Consider the following 26,554-nt stretch of genomic DNA (forward strand, 5'->3'; position numbering starts at 1 on the left):
ATTGGAATCGTATGAAATTTCAGTGCCGAAGCATTATATCAAACTGACATCCGTGTACTGCTGTGATGTCAAATATTCATTTGTGCCTTATGTCTACCTTTCAGCATTTATCACAGATCTTTTGTTTTACCACTATCACATCACAATCACTCCCCTTCCTTGTCAAACTCCTTCACATTACCTCAAATAAAGGTGAACACAACATTAGTATTTTCAATATATATTGATCATGTTTATATTCTAATAATGTATTTACAATTTATTACATAATGTTACATACAAATGAATGAACCTACATTAACATATTATGCCCAATGTTATTTTGTCTCCTCGTTAAAATATACAAAATCCATTTACAAAGTGGACACAATGTATGGATAACAACTTCTTTAATACTGAAAAGGCGACGTTACGGTATAGATCCTTATACCGTTGTCAAGCAAGACTGAATGAGGTACAACGGTATAAGGATCTATACCAAAACGTCGCCTTTACAGTAATAAAGAAGTTGTTATCCATAAATTGTGTCTACTTTGTCATCCGTCAACTTCTAAGTAATGCCTGTCAAACAAAAATCCATTTAGTTAAGGATATAATGTAATGATGTTTAATTCAATTACGTTTTTGGACACAACAAATACAATTCTGATGTACGTATAATTAGTTTCGGCATGGACGATCAGCATTGATGTTTGATCACTGTCTAATATGACATTCTTTCAACCATAGTAAATGGTAGGTACATAATTAAGAGGTTATTCTAATAACGCCTTACAGGTAATGATAACTGTTTTCGAAAAAAAAACGTCATTTGATATTATGAACATTACGTTCTTGCACATTATCGTTCATATTCTATCTGTAAAGCATATACATGTACGTAAGCAGTTTGTTTGTTTCTTGTTTAACGCCGCACTCAGCAATATTCCAGCTTTATGGCGGCGGTCTGTAAATAATCGAGTCTGGACCAGACACTCCAGTGATTGACATCATGAGCATCGATCCACGCAATTGGGATCGATGACATGCATGAACCAAGTCAGCGAGCCTGACCACCCGATCCCGTTAGTCGCCTCTTAAAACAAGCATAGTCACCATTTTCGGCAAGCATGGGTTGCTGAAGACCTATTTCACCCCGGATGTTCAAGGGTCACATAATAAGTAAAACGAGAACATTATATGTTAATATACTACTCAAAAGAAGAAGATTTTTCAAATGATAATATTTAATCTGTCATGGGTGGTGGGTATTGAAACACAGACTTCCAATTGTGGGTTTTCTTCAACTTGTATTGAGTAGTATATCTGTATGGGATAGGAAAATGCCATAAATTAATATAAAGAAAGTTGGAGTTGTAATGACAATGCACACACTTGTATTAAAAATAGTCCTTATCCGTTGGGAACAATGAATCGCATTACACATTGTACATACAAAATTATAAAGAGGTTCGACTGAATGAAAAGGTGTATATTCTTCTCACTAATCTTGCACCTTCACAGGGAACACAGGTGCTCCAGTCGTCTAAACTAGCTTCCACAACTGAGTCCCGTTTGCATGCCAGAATCCTCCGATGGTTGGTTGGAATCTCAGATTCGTCCTGCTAATGATGCTTGGTTTGCCAATATGCTTTTGGGTTTCACCAGTAAATATTATAGACCCATATCGCTTGTGGTGGCACGTGGCCATGTGTACACCACACACTTTGTTACTCTTAAAACATTAAAGTATGCCTCCGTTCACCCAGCAACGCAAGGGTATCCGGTAGTATGAAGTTAATGATTCTCAAAAGCAGCTTGGGTTGTATACACCCAAGGGAAGATAATTCTGGTTTTCCTTAAGTTATTTGTCATTACCATGACATTACAACTGAAATGTGGTTCGAAGTGGCGTTAATTATATAAATCCACTCGTTTGCCACTCGAGTTCGCTAATGTGGAGTGAGTGAGCGAGTTGGGTTTAACGCCGCTTTTAACATTATGCCAGTTATATCACGGCGTGTCAGCTTAATGTGGGTGGAAAGCCCGAAGTGATGCAGGTCTCAGACGTTTACCACTTTCGGTGAAACCCACGAGCACGGGTATGGTACTGACAAACCTAGAAACATAATCGGGGTGAACCGGGATTCGAACCCACAATCATAGGTTTCTGGCGTGTCCAGGGGACGCAACTCTGCACAGCGAATCGCGGCACCTTAGACGACTGGGCCACCCGTGCCCCCCTCGCTTATGTGGAATTTCGTGTGCTTATGCAACAATACGGCAGACAACTCGTAAGTAATTGTTTGTTAGCTTTTATAGTGTCTCAGTCTTTATCTTTTATCTTGATGTACGGGTGTTGACATGACTTGATGCTTGTTTGATCGTGTGGAGCAGATTAATCAAACTGACCTGTCACATGGACAGTACGATTAAGGTGACGATACAAAATCTTAAATCTACATTCAATGCTGTGCATTTCTACAACCGACACGGCGTTACATTCTGGAATCAAGACATGGATGGGACCAGCATCAGGTTAATTTGTATATCAGCTTTGGTTTCCTTATCCGGTAAGAACAACGTATTAATTCACCAAGATATACATCCTAATCGTAGTGTCATCACGTTTAGACTTATCATTATGTACTGTTTACTTCAACTTACATATTCTTCATTTCGTGTTATCTGCATATCGACAACACTGCTAGTGTTGTTGTTAAAGATACGTCTATCTCTCTACCCTAAATGGCCAGGCTATAGAATACATGTCATGATCTTTCGGGGGCTGGGATTCCTTTAAGAGACATTTCAGTTTTCCTTCACTACTTCAAGACCTTTCTTCTCAGAAAGGAAAACAATTTGGGGAAAAGGTGAAATCAATTTTCAAGGACATCTGGCATGGCAGAACCTGACGCCAAAATATGTTTCCCAGATAATCCCAGACCCCTGCTCAATAACAATTTTTATTTTCTTAATTTATCTACAGATAAACTGACGTACACAGAAAATACAGTACGCTTATTTCGAAATTGCTTTTTTAAATAATCGATTACTTCTAATTGCTGGTATAGCCAAAGTTACTTATCAAACATATTTTTTATCAATCGTAGTTTCAGTTAACACGACAAGTCCCCATAATTGCGGAAACACTACACTTACAGCGACAGACATTCACCAATACCTGCAGAGCCCGGGCTACCCAGATGGGTATAGGAAGTAAGTCACACATGACACATTGTACTGTTGCTGTGATTATTGCCTTATACCAGTAAATCTGTAATAGTATTAGAATAGAAATGTCGACGCATGTTTACACCCTGTATTCCTGTTGACATTCATTCATCCTCCTGTTGCACGAGTGAATCTGTCTTTCAGCAACGATTCGTGTGTCTGGACAATAACTACAGAACTGGATTATATGAGGGTACAGCTGATTGTTGAAGATGACGGAGTTGAATATGGCCTGACGTGTAACCACGACTTTGGAAAGGCATTTGATGGTACAATAAGTATATACATTTGTATAAAGTGAAAAGTTATAATTGGAACAGCAAGTGTACAAAATACTTTGGTGCAGACCAATATATGTAAAACATCTTAAGTATTATGCATTTAAACTAACAAATGAAATTGCAACACACTTTTAATTTTCTTAAATTGTATATATAATATATTATGTGTACTAAGTTGACGAAAACAGAACTTCTACGTCCATTATTAGATATATCTGCTTCCACCAAGGTCCCTCCATCAAGGCTCCCCTACTAGCAGCATGGTGTAACGAAAAAACACCAGACGTCAAGAGCAGTGGACAAGTTATGACCGTACAGTTTTACGCTGATGCTTATGGAACTTTCAGAGGATTCAAAGCACAGTTCTTTCAAACTAACGGTACGTCCAGCATTACCAATATGTATGGTTTTCATCTTTTTAAGCTTTCGACAAACATCTGAAATACATTGTAAAACATTTCAGACGTGCGTGTGCGAGTATAGTTTTCATGCTGCTATGAGCAATATTCCAGCAAAATCTGGTCTAAAGATGCCATAAAGGGGTTTCATGTTATACCAACATGGACATGTATGTTACATGGACATGTATGTTGGGAATCGAATCCGAGAATGCTCTATTAACTTGCCTCTCCAGCTGCCCTAAAGTGTCATTGGCTTAAGAACGAAATAAAACCTAAATATAACTTATTATGAAATTACGAAACTTATAAATATATATTACAATTAGGTATATTGCATTTTTACCAACGACAAACAACCATAAATAATCATAGGAAGCAAAATGAGAGAGCTAAATCGTAAATAAATTTGAGTATTTCAGAGATTGATGCGTGTGGCGGGAATGTCGACGTCATGAGTTTCCTTCCCAGAATCCAAACACTGATATCTCCACGTTACCCTCATGGTTACGAAAGGTAACACTATTTTAATGATGTAAGATGTGATTTCAATTGCCTGTGCATTTAATCGTAAATAGATACACATATTATAAAAAAAACCAAACCGTTTAACTGTGTACACCTGTACCCCACACGATAACCCGTCATACACCTGGTGATCATAAATTTCGTTACATCTCTATCTTCAAGGCTTCATGTCAAAAATGAAAGCAAAATCTGATATTTACGAAGAATGCGCTATGTGAAAGAGAGTTGAACAACATACATCATATACGCCCCAGTGTATCACTTGTAGCCAAGCAATAACATTCAAAGTGATTCAAATCGATTAGAATACTAGTATTCAGTTCATTATGGAGTTCCATGAGTGAGAGGATGAGTTGGAATCATTCTGTCAGTTTGTAAGTATTCAATGTTCATTGTGAAAGGTACGCATTTAAAGACATCGTATGTAACGTGAGTCGGGGCGTATAAGATAGCCAAATGTACTCAAAAATCTGTTAAATTCTCTAACTATAGTGAGGCCTGGTCGATCATTGCGTATTGTCTCATTTGAGCTCTACCCTTTTGCGGTCAAAGTCCATCTTAGCAGCGCGAGATCGTGTTTGATTTTCAAGGGATTTTATTCACATTTGAATATCTATAAGATAAGTTGTTATTTGTTTTTTATGTATCATGATTGTACAGATTTGTTAATTAGATGCCGCATAGGCTTCGGTATACTTTTCATCTAAAACCGGTTGTGCAGGGCACGCTCACGGAACACACGTACAAGGTATCATCACTATTTGATAGCGATTCACAAACATGCTTCTTACAGGTACTCTGCTTATAGAAGATATTTCATATGACTATGGAAATGTTATGGTATATCTTTATTCCTTTGCAGCTTGATTACGTAATATTTCTTCTTTTGGCAGCGACATGGAATGTGTCTGGATTCTCCAAGCAATGGGTGGTACTAAAATTCGGATCCAAGTACTCAACACTAGTTTAGAGGCCACATCCAGATCTTCACCGAAATGCCATGACTTTGTGGCGATACAGGATGGTATGAAAAACTTCATTAGTAGTCTTTTATTATATCATCGCATTAATTGGTCTCATATATGTTTTCGTCTTGGAATCTAGCACTCATTTAAGTTTAAGACTATGTTCAGGGCAAACAAAGTGTTCCAGTGAGCTTGGCCGGTTCTGTGGATCAGATACTCCCACCTTCATCAGCACAGGGCCCTATGTTAGGATCGTCTTCCACTCGGACAAAAGCATTGAACACCATGGCTTCAGACTCCAATTTGATTCAGGCCTATTTTATTGTAAGTGTCTGTATGGTTATTAATGTTGATATTACTTATAAGGATCGTATGAGTTTAAAATGTCGACGTAATATTGCATGCATCAAGTGACATACATATTGTGTTATATTGGCAATAGTCTATTTTTGTGCCTTCTTTTCACCTTACCACATGCATCATAGTTTCTTTTGATTATTCCTTCATTACATCCTCCTCCGTCTTTCACATGAAATTGAATAGCTGTATTTGTATTGTTTCATCACCAACCTTTACAGGTACGCACCTCATTCTATATTGCATACGTGTCTAATTGGTTGCATGGCTGTATATTACATTATGCTATTGCACATTACATTACATTACATAATATGCATGCATGCTTGTCGTAAGGGGAGACCAATGGGTTCGGTGGTCAGGCTCACTGATTTTGTTGGTGCATGTCAACGCATACCATTTACGAAGACTGATGCACATGATGTCAATCACTACATTGTTTGGAACTCCTGTCATATAGCTGTGATATTGCTGAGTGCAGCGTTAAACAACAAACAAATAAAACAGTTTTTTAGAGCGAATGATTTTGCAATCAGAATTGTGAAATTTGTTTCGCCATTGATTACTATTCTGATGTTTAATCACTATGTAATCAGAAATTATTGCAGGCATTGTAAAAGTACGTATATAAAGGTGTCCTCATAATTACATCGGACAGGTAAGAATGTTGTGACTTTCATAAATTGACAAAATATTGCTCTCAATGGAATAATTCAAGTCATGTAATATCTGAGAACAATACGTCTACTTACTCCACATTGTTGTTCTATTGTAAATGTTCTATCTGTAAATCATACATGTCATAAGTTAAGCGAGAATATACTGTACCTATCTCATTGTTATATTTACCATATCATACAATTTACACTACTTGGCAACCTCATCATCCGTGTGTTGAACCTTCTAAATAGCGTGTGTTTTGGTTGTTACTTGGAATGGCCCAATGCTAGCAACACAGATAGCCTGAGTAAACTTAAAGATAACGGTGACTCAGAACATTTAGGTCACCATGTTCTGTATACTTGTAGTGACATAAGTGTGTCACACGTACACCTAGATACCGTTTAACCTATGGATATAACGCTATGTTAGTACACACATGAACAGTAAAAGTATTAGATACACAGTAATTTCATGACAGTGTGGATACACCATTTGGTTTTTAAGACTATCAAATGATTACAGGTACACATTCAAAGACAACATGTTTCTCAGGAAATACGCAATGATAGGACTTCTTCTCGCCATACTGGTTTATCTATCAGGTAGGCCTCGATGTATATTACTTTAGAAACAAGGTTTGCGTCAGTTATTCCCAACTGACATTGCACATGAGTGGTCTACGGTTAGAAATGTTCGTCAATCATGTTAACGTTTTGATAGTTACATTAATGCATGTGTTCCTTAAAATGCATTTAATCAAGTTTTGTTGAAATCATCATCTTATATTTTGCGGACGTTTTATATAATTGTAAATGAGTGCATGTTATAACAATATTGTTTTTACCTCAAGTTGTTGAGTGATTCAGGTTACAGAATATCTGGCTTGTACGTAGCAGACGTAATTTAAATTTACAATATTGTAAATGCGCTATCGTCGGAATGGATTTCTGGTCCATCACCTGATTGTCTGGTTTGTTTACATTAGGCTGTCGTATGCCAGGATTACTGATGTGTGATGTCAGGTAACACACAGTGATAACACTTTTTTGTGCAAATTGGGTGGGTGATATAGATAGGGCAGGATCAGCTTACCGTACACCCGGTGTCATCACTGACACTGTCATTCCATTCACATACTTTTCAGCGCTATTTTATCCAAGATAGACACAATTTTTATGGATAACAACTTCTTTAATACTGTAAAAAGCGACGTTTCGGTATGGATCCTTATACCGTTGACAACGGTATAAGGATCTATTGTAAATTGTGTCGCTTTTTAAAGAATTAAAGAAGTTGTTATCCATAAAAATTGTGTCTATCTTGTCATCCGTCAACTTCTAAGTAATGCCTATCAAACAAGCTATTTTATCCATTACGCTTTAAGGAATCTGATTCGTCGGGTATTCGAGACTGGTTAATCCCTGGGGTTGACGTTATATATTTACATGTACAAATGTTTTATCGCTTTAATATTGCAATGTCAAACGTGAATTAATTGAACAGACCTTTCAAGCAAATATAGCGAAAGTGAAAAGAAGAGAAAAAGTACAATCTACACTGAAATCTGCATTCACATACTTCTGTATGTTTGGTTCCTGGTGTATTCCAGATGCAGGTACATGCAATTGGGAAATCGACGCTACTGAGGCCGTACGAAACCTTACCATGCCAGGTCTATTGCAGCAAAGCGAAAGGTGTGTACATGTAAGAGATGCCAAGCTAGGAAATATATACTATACACATCATATATTGAGAACCGGCGATATACTGGACTTTTGGATTATGTGTTCCGAGTCAATTACGTGTGTATGTCCCAAGCCTCGGTGAGCCCGTGACGATCCGGGCCTAGAATTTGTCTTCAGCAACGCACGCTTGATGTAAGAGGCGACTAACTGGATCGGGTGGTCAGGCTGGTGCAGATCGATGCTCATGTTGTCAATCACTGGACTGTTATGTCCAGACTCGATTATGTACAGATCCACGTCATGTAGCTGGAATATTGCACAAAGGAGAGTTAAGAAACAATCAACCTTGGCGAGTAAATTTCAACCTTATCCACTAGGGATATGTAATCCGAGGACACATAGTTTCGAGTAACTCGTAGATTATTCTTTAAATTACCTATGGTCATTTTCCTGAGAAACTTGAGGTTTTAATGTCTTGGGTCCCGATGCACAAGCGATCGTAACTACAATCGTAATGACTTAAGTCCATTTTAAAAACATCTTAGCACGCCAGTTCCACACAGCGATCTTAGGCGATTGTAACTTTACAAGTTCTTAATTTCATAAGTGGCCGATATTAACTGAGACCGGAATCTTAAGCCATGACTCCGCGAAAGGTTCCCTTAGAGTGCCTTCCTTGGTCAGACGACTCATTATCGAAAAATGGCCGAATCGCAGACTTCTGTCGGCGTCAAACGCGTTCGTCGCAGCAACTTTACAGAAAGCGAAATTGCTGTCCTGGTTGAGATGGTGTTCACCAGAGGTCATACTACGCTTAAGTCATCGATTAGCTCTACCGTTACCAAGAAGCTGAAAGGCAGCATATAGGAGGATATTACTAGCAAGTAAGTAAGCCCTGAACTATCAGAATATTTTCTGATATAATATTAAGTCAACATACGTGCTCCAACATATATTTGATAGATGTTTACAAATACTTGATCTAAGTACTATAGTAGACCGGAGAAGGAATGAATAAATTCTAACACAAATATCAAATTCAGATAAATTGGATAACGAAACATAGAATTGTCATTTATGCCAACTACAAAAACTATAACTGCAGTTTGTCCATTCAGTAAACTGTTCAGCAAGGTGGAATTATTATTGACCATTTATGTACATGGTGTGTTTGAAAATATATATAATTTGTGATCACACAGCACACATGTTTGAGGATCTCATTAAACAATCTGGGTTGGATCTTTGTTTATATTTATTATCTTAACTGGATTAACTGTTTTAAACATAACACATAAAACAGTGGGATCCCATAAGTCCAACTCTGACTATCCTCATTAACATTTTCAGGATCAATACAAATACGGATTATGCCGATCCGCAACAGATGTTCCCTAGAAGTGGAATGACCTGAAGTAAATCCAACACACATTAATCGTTGGATATCAGCCCAAATATGCATACCGGTACTGTGAATTTACAAGTACTCTCCAATCATGTAACTTCGACACAGTGTACTGACTAACTTTGATGTGAAAATCTGTTCACTTTTTTTACTGACTAATAATGACAACTGAGAAAAGGCCCAAAAATGTACTGACTGCAGACTTCGGGCATGTAAGACTGGAGGAGGTCCATGTCAAAACAAAAGGAACATGGACCATGGAACAAAAAGGCATGTATTTAATGTATACATAATAACAATGATATGATTGATAATTTGATTATACTCAAAATGCATTTATGACATATGTACATGTATCTAGTGACAGATATTTGAAGTATTGGCTGAACTAACATATTCATACTGAAAGTGTCAACATGATGATGTTTCAATGGAGGATATGCAAATCAAGTAATGGGTGTTATAACTGATTTAGTATTGAATGCCATTATACATATGTGGAAATACCACATTTTCTTATAAACAACGCTGATACCTATGATTACACAAAAATACTTCCTTGGAATCACAGTTACTTTCATTGATTCAAAACTGTCAGGTTGATGGCATCCAGGAAGGTTTGGAAACAGTTGTTAGGGATGTAATTCTTAGAATAAATAAAATAACATAATGTTGAAAGCTGCTTGTATGTTATTGTTATATCCTCTTAAACAAGACACTTATATGTACATATACTTTGCATATACAATCCCATGCAGTAATGAATAAAATAGTATGAATATTTGAAATATTTCGTTTGAATGTTTTATTTTTAACAATAATCTTTAAGTGTCTAGTGAGACAAGTGGGGTCACCATGCCAACCGAATCCACATTGGCATATGACCCTTGCCTTTCTAAAATAAAACAATGGAGTATCATTTAGAATTAAGTTTAAATGTTATTGATAATAAGCCAAAGGAGAAAATGTGAAAACCAAAAAGTAGAGCATTACAGATGTAGTTTTGGAACTTGGTTGATTGTAAACTTTTTGATTAGTATTTAGCAAATGTGTAATTGTGTGATGATGTTATTTAGATTGGAATAGCCTTTACTATTGAAACATTTGAGTGTAATATACCACTAGACACTGATGTCATGAGACCAACTATTTTTATGATTGAGTACTGTTTGAGCCCATGCTGTAATATGACACAATCATACAAATCCAGTGCTACAATGGCCTGATGAGAATAATGTTTGATACATAAATATATATAAGTTTTAAAAATAACTGGTGTTGTATATTGCACTTGAATAATTAAAAGGTGCAATGAATAGGTTTAGAAGCTGATACCAAAAAGTAAAAACTAAAAACTGTCTGTCTGTCATTGATATAAGTATGAACAAATGTGTCATTTATTAAACAGTACATTCTATTGTCGACAACGCGACTTAACTTTCTATCGTAAAACTCTCGGCTTACACAGGGGCAGAGTTTTAGACCATACTTTTCACGTCCAGATCATTTTTAGGGTCCTTTTGGCACAAAAACGCCTCCAAACGGAATTATGGAAACCGCCCAAGCATGGACTCAAATACAGCAATTGACCCCGTCATGAGAAAACTTCAACTTCATCACAAATGAATTTAAAACTATTTGAAACATGAAAATAGTTAAAAGTGTACGTGAAGTTGTTCACAACTGGAGACATATAGAGATTAAATTGATGAATATTTTTGCAACCTGAACCTAGACTTTAGAAGTCCGAATGCTCTCTCAATGGTGTTTCTTGTTCTGCAGTGTGAAGAGTTGTATCGCTCTTCATGTCTTGTTTTGGGGTCAAGTACAGGTGTCAGAAGCCATGGTCTGCATCAACAACTTCAATATATATTACTCAACTCAAACATATTACTCACATTGCTGATTTTGTGACCTAGCTCAAAAATACATTTTCACGATCACGATTTTGAATGAATGCCCTCAGTTGTATAACATGCAGAAATATGATCGCATACACTTACCCAGAGTAAAAAAAAATCCATCCGGGCAATCCTGTTACACTGGTCTGCATCATGAAGTGATGCATCATTTTGTGTAATGTTTTTAAAAAAAATTAAATAGAACTTTTATTGAATGTTTAACACTGAAAAAATCATAAATGAACTGTTTTACACAACAATGTGTGACTTTTACACGTTTGATATCTTTAAGTAACCCAGGAAGTACTACTGTAAGACAATGCTTACAGCCTATTAGTTTACAGATATCAAGGGCGTGTCTACTGATAGATTCAATGTCAAGGTTTCTCTCTACTGTAAACAGGAAGTAAATAAGTAGAAATAAGGTAAGATTTGATCGCCACAATTGTCTTTATTCGTATACATGTATATATATTTAATTCTTTGTGCTCAAGGGGGCACTGCATGATTTACCTCAAATTTGCATCGCAAATGGTTTGAACATCAATGACGTTGAAACCAATGTGTATGCAGCTTCCACATCGGCAGATGGTCTCCTGATCGTCACAAGTATCCCATCTATAGCTCCGATGACACGGGGGATCCAGCAAGTCGATAGTGCTTGACGTCACGTAAATGGTCACGATCAAAGCGCATATTTGTCGTCTACCGTCTGGTGAAAATCCCGGGACACAGTGGACTTCACAGTCCATTGGAGGTCGCCCAACTCAACGAAACAAGAACCCCTTGCCTGAATATCTCTGTGTCAGGGGTAACTTCGTTTCCGGGGCAGAGAATACGAACTCTGCTTGGGTTGCTGGTGTAACTGATGGAGAGACTGCCTCTGACAGTTTTAAAAGGGCTGCGATCTCTGAAAAACCTCTCTTTCTTTCATACGCGATCCATTTTCTCGCACATTATAATACAAGTCGCCGTCTTTGTTCTTTTGATAAAATCTAAGATAAATTTTAGCGATCCTAAGTTGGTCCGCAGGAACTTAGCATTTTGTTCTTATCTTACGACTCTCTTAGTTAAGATTGCCTTGTGGAACGGGTGGCCGATTGTAACAAAACTTTATGATCGCGTACTTAGTGAATTACAATTAACTTAGCCCAAGATCGCTTTGTGGAACGGGGCCCTGATCTTAAGTTTAGGTCGTAACATAACATCGGTTTTGACGTCATGAACAATGGATGACGTCACGTTGCTTTAGGAAACAATGGAACATTTTCTACAAACATGCCAAACAGGATAAAACATAAATTATACTGCTCAGTGAGAGTAACTGAAAATAAATCACACAACTGTTTCGAAAACAACTTCATGACATCGTAGGGTAAACAAACTGCACTTCATCCCAATAAATTATGTGCAAACAATCTTCAAAGCGTTACTGCAGATTTTGGTATGGATTTAACTAACTTGTTATGCAGGAGACAATCACTTAATTGGCTTAGAACGGTATTCAAATTAATCTGTAAGGTAGCATTCCAGTTTCTACGTAGAATAAAAGTCACTACTTCATATTTCAGCTGTTGGTGGAGAGTACATGCTGCTGAAGAAGGACATCATGTCGTGATTGAGGTTATGAACCCCTTCAATGTCACCGGGTGCCTGACTGCAACATTATATGATGGTGTGTTGTAAAATGTTGATGTCTGTGTAAAGAAATTTTTACTGAGACATATACTGCACGTAATTTGATGAAACCTAGGATTGAATTCGGAGAAAATGTAATTTGTGTAAATTGACATATTTACAAGTGCAATTCACATGCAATTTCCGGAAAATAGATACAGATGGTTAATTAATACACTTTTAAATATGAAACCCAATAATAAAAAGATGAAGGCCAAAACAAACAATATGATATCGTGTATATGAGAATAACAAAACGTGTCATATTCTTCATTCTAGGATTCCATTGCTCGTTGTTTAAGCATGGTGGGTATTATCCTTTTATGGCAAAGATTTCCCAAACGTTATAACATCAGAAGGTTTTTAATATTTTCTAAGGATGGAACAGCTCCGACGCACTGCTGGCGGAAATATGTGCGAATGAAAGGACGTCTATCATCAGTAGTGGCCGGACACTGTATATGTACTTGGACAAGGGTTATAAATTCACAGTGACAAGGATCCTGATACAGGTGTATGCAGTACCACGTACGTAGTTGCAATATTTTAATATGTAATGCAGTCTTAGTTACAATTAATATTATACATGATGTTTGAAGGCAGTGTCTTTTAGGAAGGTCAAGGTATGTATGTTCTTAGTTTGATTTATTTGTTTTGACTGTTGTTTTTACGCCACAGTCAGCAATATTCCAGCTATATAAGGACTGCATGTAAATAAGTCCATGTCAGGTTAACACCGGCTAGTTACGGTAATATGCAATACACCCAGTCATTGAGCCTGACCGTCCGATCATATCTAACCACCTGTTACCACTGTGTTGCAGACCATGCTTTTCACTGTGTTATGTAAGCCCAAAGTCACCATAGACATTTATTCACTTGTGAATACAGTAAAAACAGGGGAACACGGCTGGCCCAGTCGTCTAAGGCGCCGCGATTCGCTGTGCAGAGTTGCGTCCCCTAGACACGCCAGAAACCTATGATTGTGGGTTCGAATCCCGGTTCACCCCGATTATGTTTCTAGGTTTGTCAGCACCATACCCGTGCTCGTGGGTTTCACAGAAGTGGTAAACGTCTGATACCTGCATCACTTCGGGCTTTCCTCCCACATTAAGCTGACACGCCGTGATATAACTGGAATAGTGTTAAAAGCGGCGTTAATCCCAACTCACTCAGTAACGATAAAACGTGAATGTTTCGTTAATACGAAATTCAAACTAGGTTATGCACAGAGACAAAATATCATCTCACTCTCACTTCTCACTTTTCTCAAAGAATGCGGTGGACAACTTAAGGCGATGCATGCACCAACCAATCTGACGTCCCCAGGATACCCTCAACATTATTCCAGGTACAGTATCTTATGATACTGGAATTCTTTCAAACTAAGTGGCACAAAACTAAAGGCAAACACACTATTTTGAAGAACACATTTTTACACATTTCATCGGATCACATTATTTGATTTTTCGAATGTAATCATGAAAGGCATATGCCTTCGTGTTGTCATAGACTTATATGTATGGAAGCTGTGGTCAAATGTGTTATGAAACATGTGTGTGCCGGGTGCCACTGGTAGGGCAGATTACGATCACCTTTTCACGAACACCTGGTATCATCACTATGTTCTTGTGATTCGTAAACACACGTTCATGGCAGGATTAATAAACTCTGCATTTGTCCGATTTCTTATGCTTATGGACAGGCATTTATCGCTTTTATTTATTCCAAGGAACCTCAAATGTTCATGGATCATCACTACGGAACATGAAGATGAAACAGTGATACTACAGATGATGGACGTGGACATAGAGCAGAGTGAAGGATGTGAGAACGCATCACTAACAATGTACAACTCGAACTCGTCCGATGGTAAGTTACGTTCTCTTTGTTGGAGTGATCGTGAATGGGTGAGTTGTGTTTTACGCCGCCTTTGTTCCAGCAGTATCTTGTTTGGCAAACCAGAAATGGAATTCAGACATTGTACCCATGTCCGAAATAAAAGCACTGTCGGTGTGACGAGCGAACGCTTTGACCTCAAGGTTACCCTACCGCCCCATGCCTCCCGAAGAGGTGATAAACGTATCACATATAATTGGTCAAAAACACCACCAAAACAAATGAAATGGGAGTAGGATCAGCTGAACTCTACAGCATCTTGTCCATGTACGAGCATGACACAGTAGGATTACACACAGGAATTACACACACACATATTCTTAAAATAGAACATACTATGTGACCAGTTTCGAAAATATGTTACACAATGCCAATGAGCAGAATCGACAGTCTAATGTGAGTGTATATTTATTACAAATGTTTTATTTCTGGAAATCAATTTTGATTTGATCTGATATAACATAAAATCTTTTGATTTACTTTTTTGCGAGACAGAAAGCCTTCTTCTTGGACGCTTCTGCGGAAGAGAGCCTTATGGACGTTTTCTTCAGAGTTCTAAGAACACACTGAGAATTGAATTCATCACAAAAGTCTTTGGTTCTGGAATGTACAAAGGCTTCAAGCTACAGTATCGCTCCGTCCCAGGTACCTACTGCTTCGTTACCGTAAACTCTTTCATTTCCAAATATGAAATTACGGTCACTTCCCCCTTACTCTTTCTTTATTGTGTGTCGTTTTCCAGAAACAAACTGCAACTTCACCAACGTAATCCAGGGGAGTATGCCTTCGTATATATACTCACCAGGATATCCGAGTACGTATTACAAGTAAGTCTACTCCCATCCTGTTTAAAATAAGGAGACTAGGACTGGGGCGCATCATATGAACACGTCAGCTTTATAATAACTAGACAGATGGTACATGTCTGTTGCAACAGGTAACTGCGCATGCAGTTTAATACACTATAACGTACTATTATAATTTTACATCAGTTAACAACATCATTCATTTTACAATTGGTCGGTACAATAAAGGTTGAGATGACGATATTTAACGTATATCAAAATAACTCAGGTGTCAATATACGTCGCCATTGGGTTCCAAGGCAGAATAAATTCGCAATACCCCATTCTTGTGGTGAGCCCCTGCTACTGTGAATCAGGTGGTTCCAGTGTCCTGATTGATTGTATGTCACCATGTCCTGACGATATGGATTATTGTGGTATTATTTCATATGAACATTTCAGTGATCTCGACTGTGATTGGAAAATAGTTACGATTTCAAGGGATGCTGTTCTCGAGGTTGTTGACTCTGAACTTGAAGGTTCGCCTCCTTCTTGCAGTAAAGATTCAGTAACGGTGTATGAAGGTATGTATGTATCTCAGGACAGTGAGTGACTGACTTAGTTTCGCTTTGAGAAAGTTGTTTATGTTAGCTATATATTAGCATATCAGCTTTTCAATATGGTATTGGCAGGTCTTACATGTTTACCACAGTGACTGATACAAGTAGTATCCTGACAGGACTAAGATCAACGGACCCTGGTACGGTAAAGGAACGCTATTCTCCACGGTAAGGCCCCTTTGACAACATAAGCAATGCAACACATGTACTGTCTGCATGTATATGAAATGATTATGTTATACGGACTGTCTGTACCGCTTGGCCACCCGGAATTCTCATCCCACTCTCGGTAGAATGCAGATACACAAATAGTCATATTTGCCTGTGTAGATTCCCCATTCATCACACGGTAATGGTATGTGGGCTATACCAGGTTCTTGTTTTTATCAAGCAGTTCATTGATGTTGATATAACCAAACATATTTAATTAGATTAAAATAGCGACTGGGGAACGTTAGAATTGGTATCGCCGATGGTTTCATCATGTGTTCATTGAATGGAAAGGTTTGCTGTAGTGTTTTGCAGTAACGTTCACAGGAAGTACATGCTTTGAATAATCTGCGGATACATTACGAATATTTCGAGAATATTAGTGAGTGAGTATGGTGTTACGTTACTTTTTGCAATATTTAAGCAATATCACGGCGGGGGACACCGGAAATGGGCTTGACACATTGTACCCATGTTGGGAATCGAACCCGGGTCTTCAGCGTGACGAGCGAACGCTTCAACGACTAGGCTACTCCACCGCCTCGATATTAAGCTGATAATGTATGTGATACTTGTCAGGTTGTAATTATATATAATCCGTTTACATATTTGTAATCGTATCCAGTGATGTTATTGGAAGGATTTCAATTTCTGAAGGTATCCTCACACAAAGACTTTGAAGTTAAAACGATTTGAATAAAGGAATCATTAAGTGTCTTATATTCACGTATAGAATGACCAAACTTGATCATATTGTGTCTTTTTGTGTGTCAGGAATGGATCCGGCAATGAATCAAGTTGGAAAGTTTTGTGGCTCGTTAACACCAAACTTCACGACTTATTTCCTTACGACAGTAAAGTTTAAAACGAGCAACGCTGTTGTCAAGAAAGGGTTCAGGATGAAGTATTATGCAATAAAACATTATAGTAAGTATAGAAACATAATTTAACGAATTCGGGATGCATGTGTATGTTTAAAACACATGTTACAATGTATGGACATTCTTGCGAGATGAACAATGTCAAAATATTCCCAAATACATAGTGAATGAGTGAGTGGCAACAAAGTAACGCCGTATTTTCATGGGTGAATGGCGGAAATGGACGGCGAATTGAGACCACTTGGCCATAATGTACCGCTTCCAATATCTGAAAGTAAAGAAATTAATAGACCATTATTTGTCTAGTCCCAACCACACCTGCACCAGACTGTGGTCCGCAGAAGCTGACAGCTGTTCGATCAGATCAACACCTTGTATCGCCAGGATACCCAGTGGCATCTCCAAAGTAAGTCTGGTCACGGATATGTTCAGTGTAAATATGCTTGGTAATCAAAATCAAAAGATCACTTCCACTTGCACTGTGCACATGATCTATTATCCGGATGCCATGTATACGTAAAACATTAATAACGAGAAGACATTCTTGGGAATGTTATTAAACACGCTTTAACATGTTTAACATTGTATTGTAGTAATCTAGATTGCCAGTGGACGATAACATCATCCTCTCTTGACATGATGGTTCGCATAGAGATCCTCGACTCTGAATTACAAAACGACTGGTCCTGCGATTATGGCGACAAGGTCTATGTGTATGATGGAAAGTATTGTATTCTATTTTTGGGTATGCGGTTTTTGCCCTGTCTAACCTTATGTTGGGCAAGGCTCAATTAACTGTCATTTTCTTAAAGCCAATTTCTGATGACAGTGTTAGATCAGGGATCTTTGTAAAAGCGGCGCAAAACCATACTCACTTTATTCTTTGTGACATTTTTAAACAAGCATTTTCAGAAAGTGGCAATGCAATCACGTTTACAGGTCCTGACAACACAGCAACTGTTATACAGATTTGGTGTGGACATATGAAACCAGTGGTTCAGAGTTCTGATACAAGCCTCACGCTCAGGTTTGTCACAAGTGTCGGACATGGCAAGGGATTTAAGCTGAAATATACAGAAACACGAGGTGCGTACTTGTGTTGCTTTCTAGCTGTGGAACTTTCACAAATGATAAAAGCTGTCGTCGTCATATGTCCAGCTTGGTACACCTTTAAAAATCTTTCAGTTAAATGTAAGCATAATGTGATAGGCGACTGGAATAAAAGTTCAAGAAAACGACGTTCACCGTCTTTGAATTATTTTAATGGATCAGTGATATACCCATTTGTGGTTTCTGTACGTGTATGTTGACAAAGATAGTACATACGTCCTGTACCAACTCAATATTCCAAATTCCCTTTGTCTAGAGTCTTTGCCATGTGGCGGTCAAGTCAGCGTTACAAACTCTAGTGACCAGTATGTGTACTCTCCTGGATACCCTGCTAATTACCGTAGGCAAGTAGATATCAATTAAAGTTAGTGAAGCGAGTGAGTGTGTGTTTTTATGGCGCATTTAGCAATATTCCAGCAATACCACGGCGGAAGAAAAATCAGAAACGGGCTATCAACCACGGGATTGTTTGGTCGAGACTCGATTATTTAGAGATCTTCGCAATATAGCTGGAATGTTGCTGTGTGCTTAACAAGAAACTGACAAATCAAACAAATCATATATTTAGTATTCATGCATATATTATTTTATTATACAAACATAACTAATTTAAACCATTATCGGTATTACCATTACTTTTACATGCGATCTTAAATGTACTTCATATTTTCTACATTTGTGCACGTGTACCCTTTTGGTAAATTCCCGATCGAGTGAATTAGTGAGTGGAATGAAAAACATAAACGATCGTTTAATGTCTCATATGGTCATTATATTTAGAACACACTGCCTTTATTCATTCTCTTCGATAATAATAATGTTGAGTACATGATGTCATTTCATGGTCATACGACATTACAGGAACATGAATTGCGTATGGGTTTTGAGGAGCCAACAGAACACCAGCATCAAGATACATGTACAAGAATCTTCCGTCGGTGACAGAGATAACTGCGCTGATAGTTATGTGAGTGTCAGTGATGGTGAGTGGCCTTTGTTCAATTCACTTACTCTCCGTTTACCTTCATTTTCACAGAAACGTAAATTTCTCCTCTGCCGACTTAAATTAATAAATGTACATGAACTTACTTGATGAAGGGATATACACAGTAGGTGAAGTGGTCTGATGTTTTCATGTGATTGTAATTTATCATCCAAAACTGGCTCCCACAGGAGATATCGCTTGGATGAGATCAAGCGATATCTACACTGAAGATATTGCTGCAATGAAATTAAATCACAATGCTTTGCAGACCATTGTGACGTCACTGGCTACCATGACGTCACAATCAATTGACATCTCTAATGGCTCTGCTACTGAAGCTGTTTGCAGTACTTTTTACACTGAAGACACTGCTAATTACTGTCTACAAATTGAAAAAGTTGAAAGAATGATGTTGGATGATAAATAAAATCGCACCCTCGTGTCTTTTGATATCAAATATATCAACACTTGTTGATAAAAGTGGCAAAAATCCTCGACAAGCCTCGGAATTTTTCACTTTTATCAACTCGTGTTGATATATTTGATATCAAAAGACACGAGGGTGAGATTCTCCATCTATATTACCAGGTGTCAGCCTACTGATTTTCAGTTATGTGTTCATATAATTTTGCATTTTCCGCCCAGTGGAATCTGTACAGTCTGATAATCGAGAGTGGTTGTTCTCTGGCGTTAAAGTTTTATATTTTATATTTAATTGGAATGCTGTTCACAACGTGGTTCTATTTTTTTTATATCCTTTACAAATACACGTGTCAGTTGGATTATGTCCACACGTTAGAAATATACTGTACACATTTATATTTATGTTTCGATTAAGGCGCCAACGATGCTTCCAAACGAATTGGCGTCTTTTGCGGCAAAAAACAACCAATGTTCATCAGCTCTGGACATGTTATGTCGATTACTCTCAATACTGGAGCAGGATCTGTCAAGAAGGGTTTCGTAATCAAATATACCTCAGGGTCATTTCACAGTAAGTCTATATGTTTTCAGTTTCGGTTGAGTTAAATGTTTGGCACTGCCTATTAGTATGCACCAACGTATACAACTAATTTCACAGATGTGATTTTAAAAGCGATAGAACAATTTCATTATCATGAGATCTGTCTGCTAAAAGAAATACTGATGTAGTATTGCGTAATGCTCAAAACACTTAAAATAAGAGAGTCGTGGAGGTGATGGTGTACTTAGACAATAATGTAATACGGTTAACGAGCATTGATCACAATGCATGACTGCATTTTCACATGTTAATACACCCAAGTGTTTAGTGTAAGTCTGTTATAGTTCATGTTGTAATGGTTATCATTTCTGCAGATCCTTATGATTGTGGTGGACGCTTACTGTTAAATTCCTCCTTTTACCGTTTACGCCCGCCGGGATACTACACAAACTATTATTTGTAAGTGTATAGAAAATAGCAACAGTTATTTTAGAAAAGTGATTAATTTTTAATTCGGATATTTATATTCGTGTTTTAGTATGTATAAACTATACGAAGTAAAAGTTTTTGCAAAATGTAATATTTTACAGGGTGTAGTTACCATATGCTGTAGTTATGGATGTGTAAAAATGTATACCTATGCACGTACCTGTATTACAAAGTTAAGTGGTCAGATGTGCTATATATATATTATATGTAGCATGTGTAAATAATACAATGTTATGTGTTAATTCGTCCAAAAATATACAATTAATCTTCACCCTGTATAACATCATAATAAGCCTCTGAATGTGGGTCTGTCCTTCTTTTGATTTACTTATATGCAGTGAGCTCTGAACTATAGGCGATGGTAAGTTAACAATGCATTGATCATTTTCAGTGATATGAAGTGTGTTTGGGTGATAGAATCAAACCACCAAAACATTAGGTTTTCCATTGATTCGACGGGGCTCATGCTTTCACCTTCCTGTGAAGAAGAGTATATCACAATCAATGACGGTGAGTGAAGCTGCAATGAAACAGGCTCTTCCACTGGGCTAGTGAGTTTTCATTCTGAAACTTACGACTCATCCAATCCTGGAGATCACCATCTTTCAATAATGTATAATAACATACACTAGAAACGTAGCGTATGAATCCCATAGTATAATTATATATTTATTTTATTTCACTCTCTATTTATTACATACAGACATATGTATATCTAGTACGTATTTTCTGTTCAGGGACATTGTCACAGCCGAGTTTAATCGGGAGGTTTTGCGGATATCAACGGTTGCTGCAATATTACGTTACCTCCGGAAAAGTCATGGTGGTCACATTCCAAAGCCGGGAGCCAAATAATGTCCAATTGGGAAGCGGTTTCGACATATCTTTGTATGGCGGTGATTTTGAGAGTAGGCACACGCTTTTCTATACGCTTACGAGTAGTTACATTTTGACAAAAGTTGTATATATGGTTATGATGTTTACTCTGGTTTACGCGAAAAACAATACCAACGAAACGTTAATGTATATTTTCAAAATATAAAACATTTTAAATAGCATGAGAAAATTGATGAGTCAAATGGAAATGAACCGTATCACATAATGCATTTTGCTTTTATTAATGTGTTTATTTGGGTTTTTTTCTGAAGCAGAAAACACCACAGAAAGATAAAAAAAAATGAAATGATGTCCATGCCATCGTAATGTTCTATTGCGTGTTTGCTTTTCAGTCTGTAAATTACAGGAACAGAAGGCCTGGGACACACTAAGTTACATAACATCTCCCAACTTTCCATTTAACTACCCAAGGTGTGTGTGTTACCCGTATCCAAGTACATAAATTGATAATAATAATAATAATTCCATATGCTATTCTTTGAGTAAGTGATAGACAATGTTTTGCGACACTACATTTAAAAATAATCACTTCTGAAATGTTGAAGTTAAAGAACTGGTTAAAGAAATGTTACTATTATTCTTTTAGAAATGCCCACTGCTCCTGGAGACTAGACACTGATGACGATTCAAATGACGTTGTCATGTTAACGGTGATATCGTTCAATATAACAAAGACGTCATCGTCCTGCGATTCAAACTACCTGGAAGCATTTGATGGTACTGTATAAAGATTTGTTTGTTTTTTGTTTGTTTGGTGTTTAACGCCGCACTCAGCAATATTCCAGATATATGACGGCGGTCTGTAAATTATCGAGTCTTGACCAGACAATCCAGAGATTGACGTCATGAGCATCGATCCATGCAATTGGGATCGATGACATGCATGAACCAAGTCAGCGAGCCTGACCACCCGATCCCGTTAGTCGCCTCTTATGGCAAGCACAGTCGCCTTTTACGACAAGCATGGGTTGCTGAAGACCTATTCTACCCCGGATCTTCACGGGTTGACTGTACAAAGAGGCAAACCTGTGCTGGGATCATCTTTAAACTTTTGTCTGTTACATAATTATTCTTTCGATTTGGACAGCTACATTTTCCGTTCACATCGTCAGTCCAAACAGCTTCTCAATATGAATTACAGTCGAACCTCGTTGTGACGAACATAAATGTGTCGATATCCCGGTTGTCTCGAACTCATATGGGAGCCACAAGTATCCAAATTGAGCATAAAATTCCCCTGATGTTTCGAACCCCGGACCCGACCGTTTTTCGACGAGTTCGACACAGCGAGGTTTGACTGTACTTCCTTAATCCCGAATATAAACTGTGAATGAGCTATATATTTATTTGTGATTGAGGAAGTACTTTTTATTAAGAAGCCCGTAAGACCGACGATGCACACTGTATATGTAGCTGGTCAAGTTGAAATAACCAAATTTTAGCACATATGACGCTTTTGTGCAAAACATGTCAGCGGTTGAAATATCGTAATATTGTAAAGTAATTTGGAGTGAGAAATAATAATTTTTAAGTAACACTGTTTTCCCGTGTTATCTGGACTTGACAAATCATTTGAGTTAAGTTGGATTCCACTGAGTGGGCTGAGTGTAATTGTTCCTGATTGGCACATACACAATTCGTGAAATAAAAATGAAAATCTGTTTTTAAGGCTATGATGCTGGCAGTCCGACTTTAGGGCGATGGTGTGGTACGGCTCATGATAACCCAGTCATATACAGCACCGGGAGATACCTCTTCCTAAAGTTTGATACCAGTAATGACACACCTAATACAGGTTTCAACATCTCCATCCATCGATCGTGGCGATCCTCTGGTATGGTTACTTCTACCTTCATGCCTGAAATAATGTTTCGCTGCTCAAACTATCGTTGGTATTTTGATAAAAAGAAGTTATTATTATCATCAGCTGACCTCGGGGTTATTCTGCTACAATCAAAACGCTTTGAAAACTGTTAAGTTAAGTCGCCATTATGGTACTAGTAGATAATTTAAATTTATAAAAACGATTCATTTCAAAATGTAGAAACAGATAAAATAGTTATTTGAACTGTACGAACTAAAACAGAATGGTGCAGCAATGAATCACTTCATCGTCTAAAATGTCCTAAACATTCCGTTCATTGAAAAGATATGACACTTATAGATAATACTTACGAAACGAATTAAATTGTAAAGGAAGCATATGTGTCATCGAAACACTTTAGGAATTTGGAAAATATCATTTTCATTCACCACATTACAGTTCATAATCTTAAACATTGCTTGTAATTTCAGAATCCCAGAAACACCTTATCATAGGACTCGCTGTTGGTGTTCCCGCTGGTGTGTTTTTGGTCGTTGCTGTCAGTTACTACGCTGTCAGGAGGGCTGCATGTTTTAACAGTGGCACAATATCCCACAGAACAAACCTTCGCCCTTTCTCTTACAAACACAGTTGAACAAACAAGAATAGATAACCAATGAATGGATAAGGATGAGAAAATAGAGCAAACAGTATACCCGGAATAAAGAACTAGAGGCAAAGAAGCTTGAACACAGAATGTATCGTGCGGATCTAATTGAAGAGAGTTCAGTGATGTCATGTTGCTATGATCAGCTCTAAAAGATACTTCAAGTGGAATAAAAAGTTAACACACTTACTGTGGTATTTTGTATAGTGTTCCCCACGACTGGGTAGCATAATAAGTCATAAATGTTTTCTGGATTGAAGAGTCTGTGTCCCACGCCCCGATATTATTCAAATATTGCTAAGACCAGCAAGTGTATTGGTATGTACTCCGAATCATGAGGACGGGCACGGGGAAGTAGCTCGTCATAAGAAGTAAATCTGTTCAGCGAATCCCTGTGCCTTACACGATTGGGAAAGTAGCGGTTTCAGTTACATGTTCGACTGAATCCATTTACAATGCATTTGATAGAAGTGTAAACACACAATAGACAATCCAACTGTTGTACGCTAACTGTGTCAGTATATTTCACCTAACTTTCGACTTTCGAATGAAACAGTTTGGTCACTAATTCTCTAACGAAGATTCCAATGACACAGTACGACCGCCGGACTATGCCGAACGGTGGCGGAATTAAAATGGAGGAGCGGTCACTATACCGTGACACGCGTAGTTTTTCGACATGGTTATAAGAAATTGAACACAATGAGAAGACAGAATCAATTTTTATTGTGAAACTAAACATGTAATTTCAAGAGGCAAGTGACGCTCATTAACGAGATGCAAACCCTGAGCACGAATTCAGACCAAATCGCCGGAGGCGTAATTAAGTGACCGGACATGAGATAAAAATGAATTTCAAGAAACGGCAGTTACCATATCGATAGCATTGTACGTATTGATCACACGGTATAATTTCAATTAGCAGCAACTCATAGCAGTTTCGTCTTCGTTTCTTCCAGTCTCCGAACATACCAGCTGGCCGCTCAGTCTCGGAAAGATGTTTCTCAATATCTTTACTGGTTACACCATATCGAGAAGATGTAGTATTTTCTTTGTTTCCTCCCTCTCTTCCTTCTTGAGGATGAGACCTGTAGACCATCAAACTCTTTTATCCAAACTGTATTTCGCAGGTTCTACTAGTCTACGTCATACGTTTCCACGGCCTTTAAAATTGCAAAATCTCACGTATGATCTATCATACGACTTATCACCATCTTCTTCTGATTTGAAATAACTTTATGCCACCCATATCATTGGCCTAGTGACGATAATTAAATGACTGTACGGCATGGTTTAAATCAGTCACCATCTTCAATACTCGCTGTATCTCTAGACCACGATAATATAATAGCGTCGTCGTAGCCACTTCGTGTTATACACCTGTCACACAGCGACTTGTCCACAACTATGGTCTACACGATGTATCTAGGGATATCTCTCATATGTGAATATGGTACCTACAAATTAATTACAACTTATATTCAACTTTATACATTGTTTGATTCCAGTTCGGACGTAGCCTAAATAAAAAGACGCGAAGCATAACGCTAGTACTCACCCCCCCCCCCACCCCCCCCACCCCCCCTAATTAATGTGGCTTTAATATGGTTATGCATTGCAAAGACTGCCTCTTACTGTATGCCATACAAAGCAGCACATATGATAACTCAATCAACTGTAGTTATTGTACCGTCTTTATCGGAGGTGAATAGATGTATTATCTCTGCCAGTAAAAGCCAATAAAACAGTTTATATCTCTGCATATGTCCACTCCTTAACATCGAGTTGGTGTATGAAGATAACAATATCTGGTCAACCGACCAGGTGTACCATGAACCTCTCATCACGAATATTTGACTGCAGCCAATCATCTGCTAAAGTTTTCACGTGACTCAATTCCATCATCAACTATTTCATGAGAGATGTCAACATAGTCAGCATAACTTGAAGAAGCAAAATCGAGGACAACTCCATTTAATGGAGCTATGAAAACGAAATATGAACACGAAATGCATTATACATACATGTACTGATTTATTTCCCCCCAAATGGAGGAAAACAACTTTTGGAGGTACACTTGAAAAAGAAGGTTGTATGAGTATTGATAAGGTTTGGTTTGAACCGTAAAATCTAATTTATCGTGTGTGCAAAAAAACAGAACAAAACGTAA

General features: G+C 37.8%; 2 protein-coding genes across 2 annotated transcripts; both read left to right on the forward strand.

Annotated features, from left to right (window-relative positions):
• Positions 1-2,398: 2,398 nt before the first annotated feature.
• On the forward strand, positions 2,399-5,732 carry LOC139459748 (CUB domain-containing protein 2-like). Its single transcript, XM_071241412.1, has 7 exons — positions 2,399-2,552; positions 3,093-3,198; positions 3,358-3,482; positions 3,724-3,873; positions 4,315-4,408; positions 5,314-5,444; positions 5,554-5,732. Exons 1-7 carry the CDS (start codon positions 2,399-2,401, stop codon positions 5,730-5,732), a joined length of 939 nt encoding a protein of 312 aa, XP_071097513.1.
• A 1,196-nt stretch (positions 5,733-6,928) lies between these two features.
• On the forward strand, positions 6,929-24,558 carry LOC139459758 (cubilin-like). The gene is made up of 23 exons (XM_071241422.1): positions 6,929-7,007; positions 8,015-8,099; positions 12,968-13,071; positions 13,452-13,601; positions 14,349-14,424; positions 14,806-14,945; positions 15,468-15,617; positions 15,715-15,799; positions 16,220-16,341; positions 17,362-17,514; positions 17,775-17,874; positions 18,062-18,198; positions 18,408-18,554; positions 18,835-18,922; positions 19,440-19,561; positions 20,402-20,557; positions 20,902-20,986; positions 21,408-21,526; positions 21,754-21,924; positions 22,246-22,324; positions 22,500-22,630; positions 23,583-23,747; positions 24,203-24,558. Exons 1-23 carry the CDS (start codon positions 6,947-6,949, stop codon positions 24,370-24,372), a joined length of 2,796 nt encoding a protein of 931 aa, XP_071097523.1. The 5' UTR covers positions 6,929-6,946; the 3' UTR covers positions 24,373-24,558.
• The last annotated feature ends 1,996 nt before the right edge of the window (positions 24,559-26,554 follow it).

The sequence above is a fragment of the Haliotis cracherodii genome, unplaced genomic scaffold (assembly GCF_022045235.1).
Source record: "Haliotis cracherodii isolate W230 unplaced genomic scaffold, xgHalCrac1.p SCAF_1, whole genome shotgun sequence".
In the NCBI taxonomy this organism is placed as follows: Eukaryota; Metazoa; Mollusca; class Gastropoda; order Lepetellida; family Haliotidae; genus Haliotis; species Haliotis cracherodii.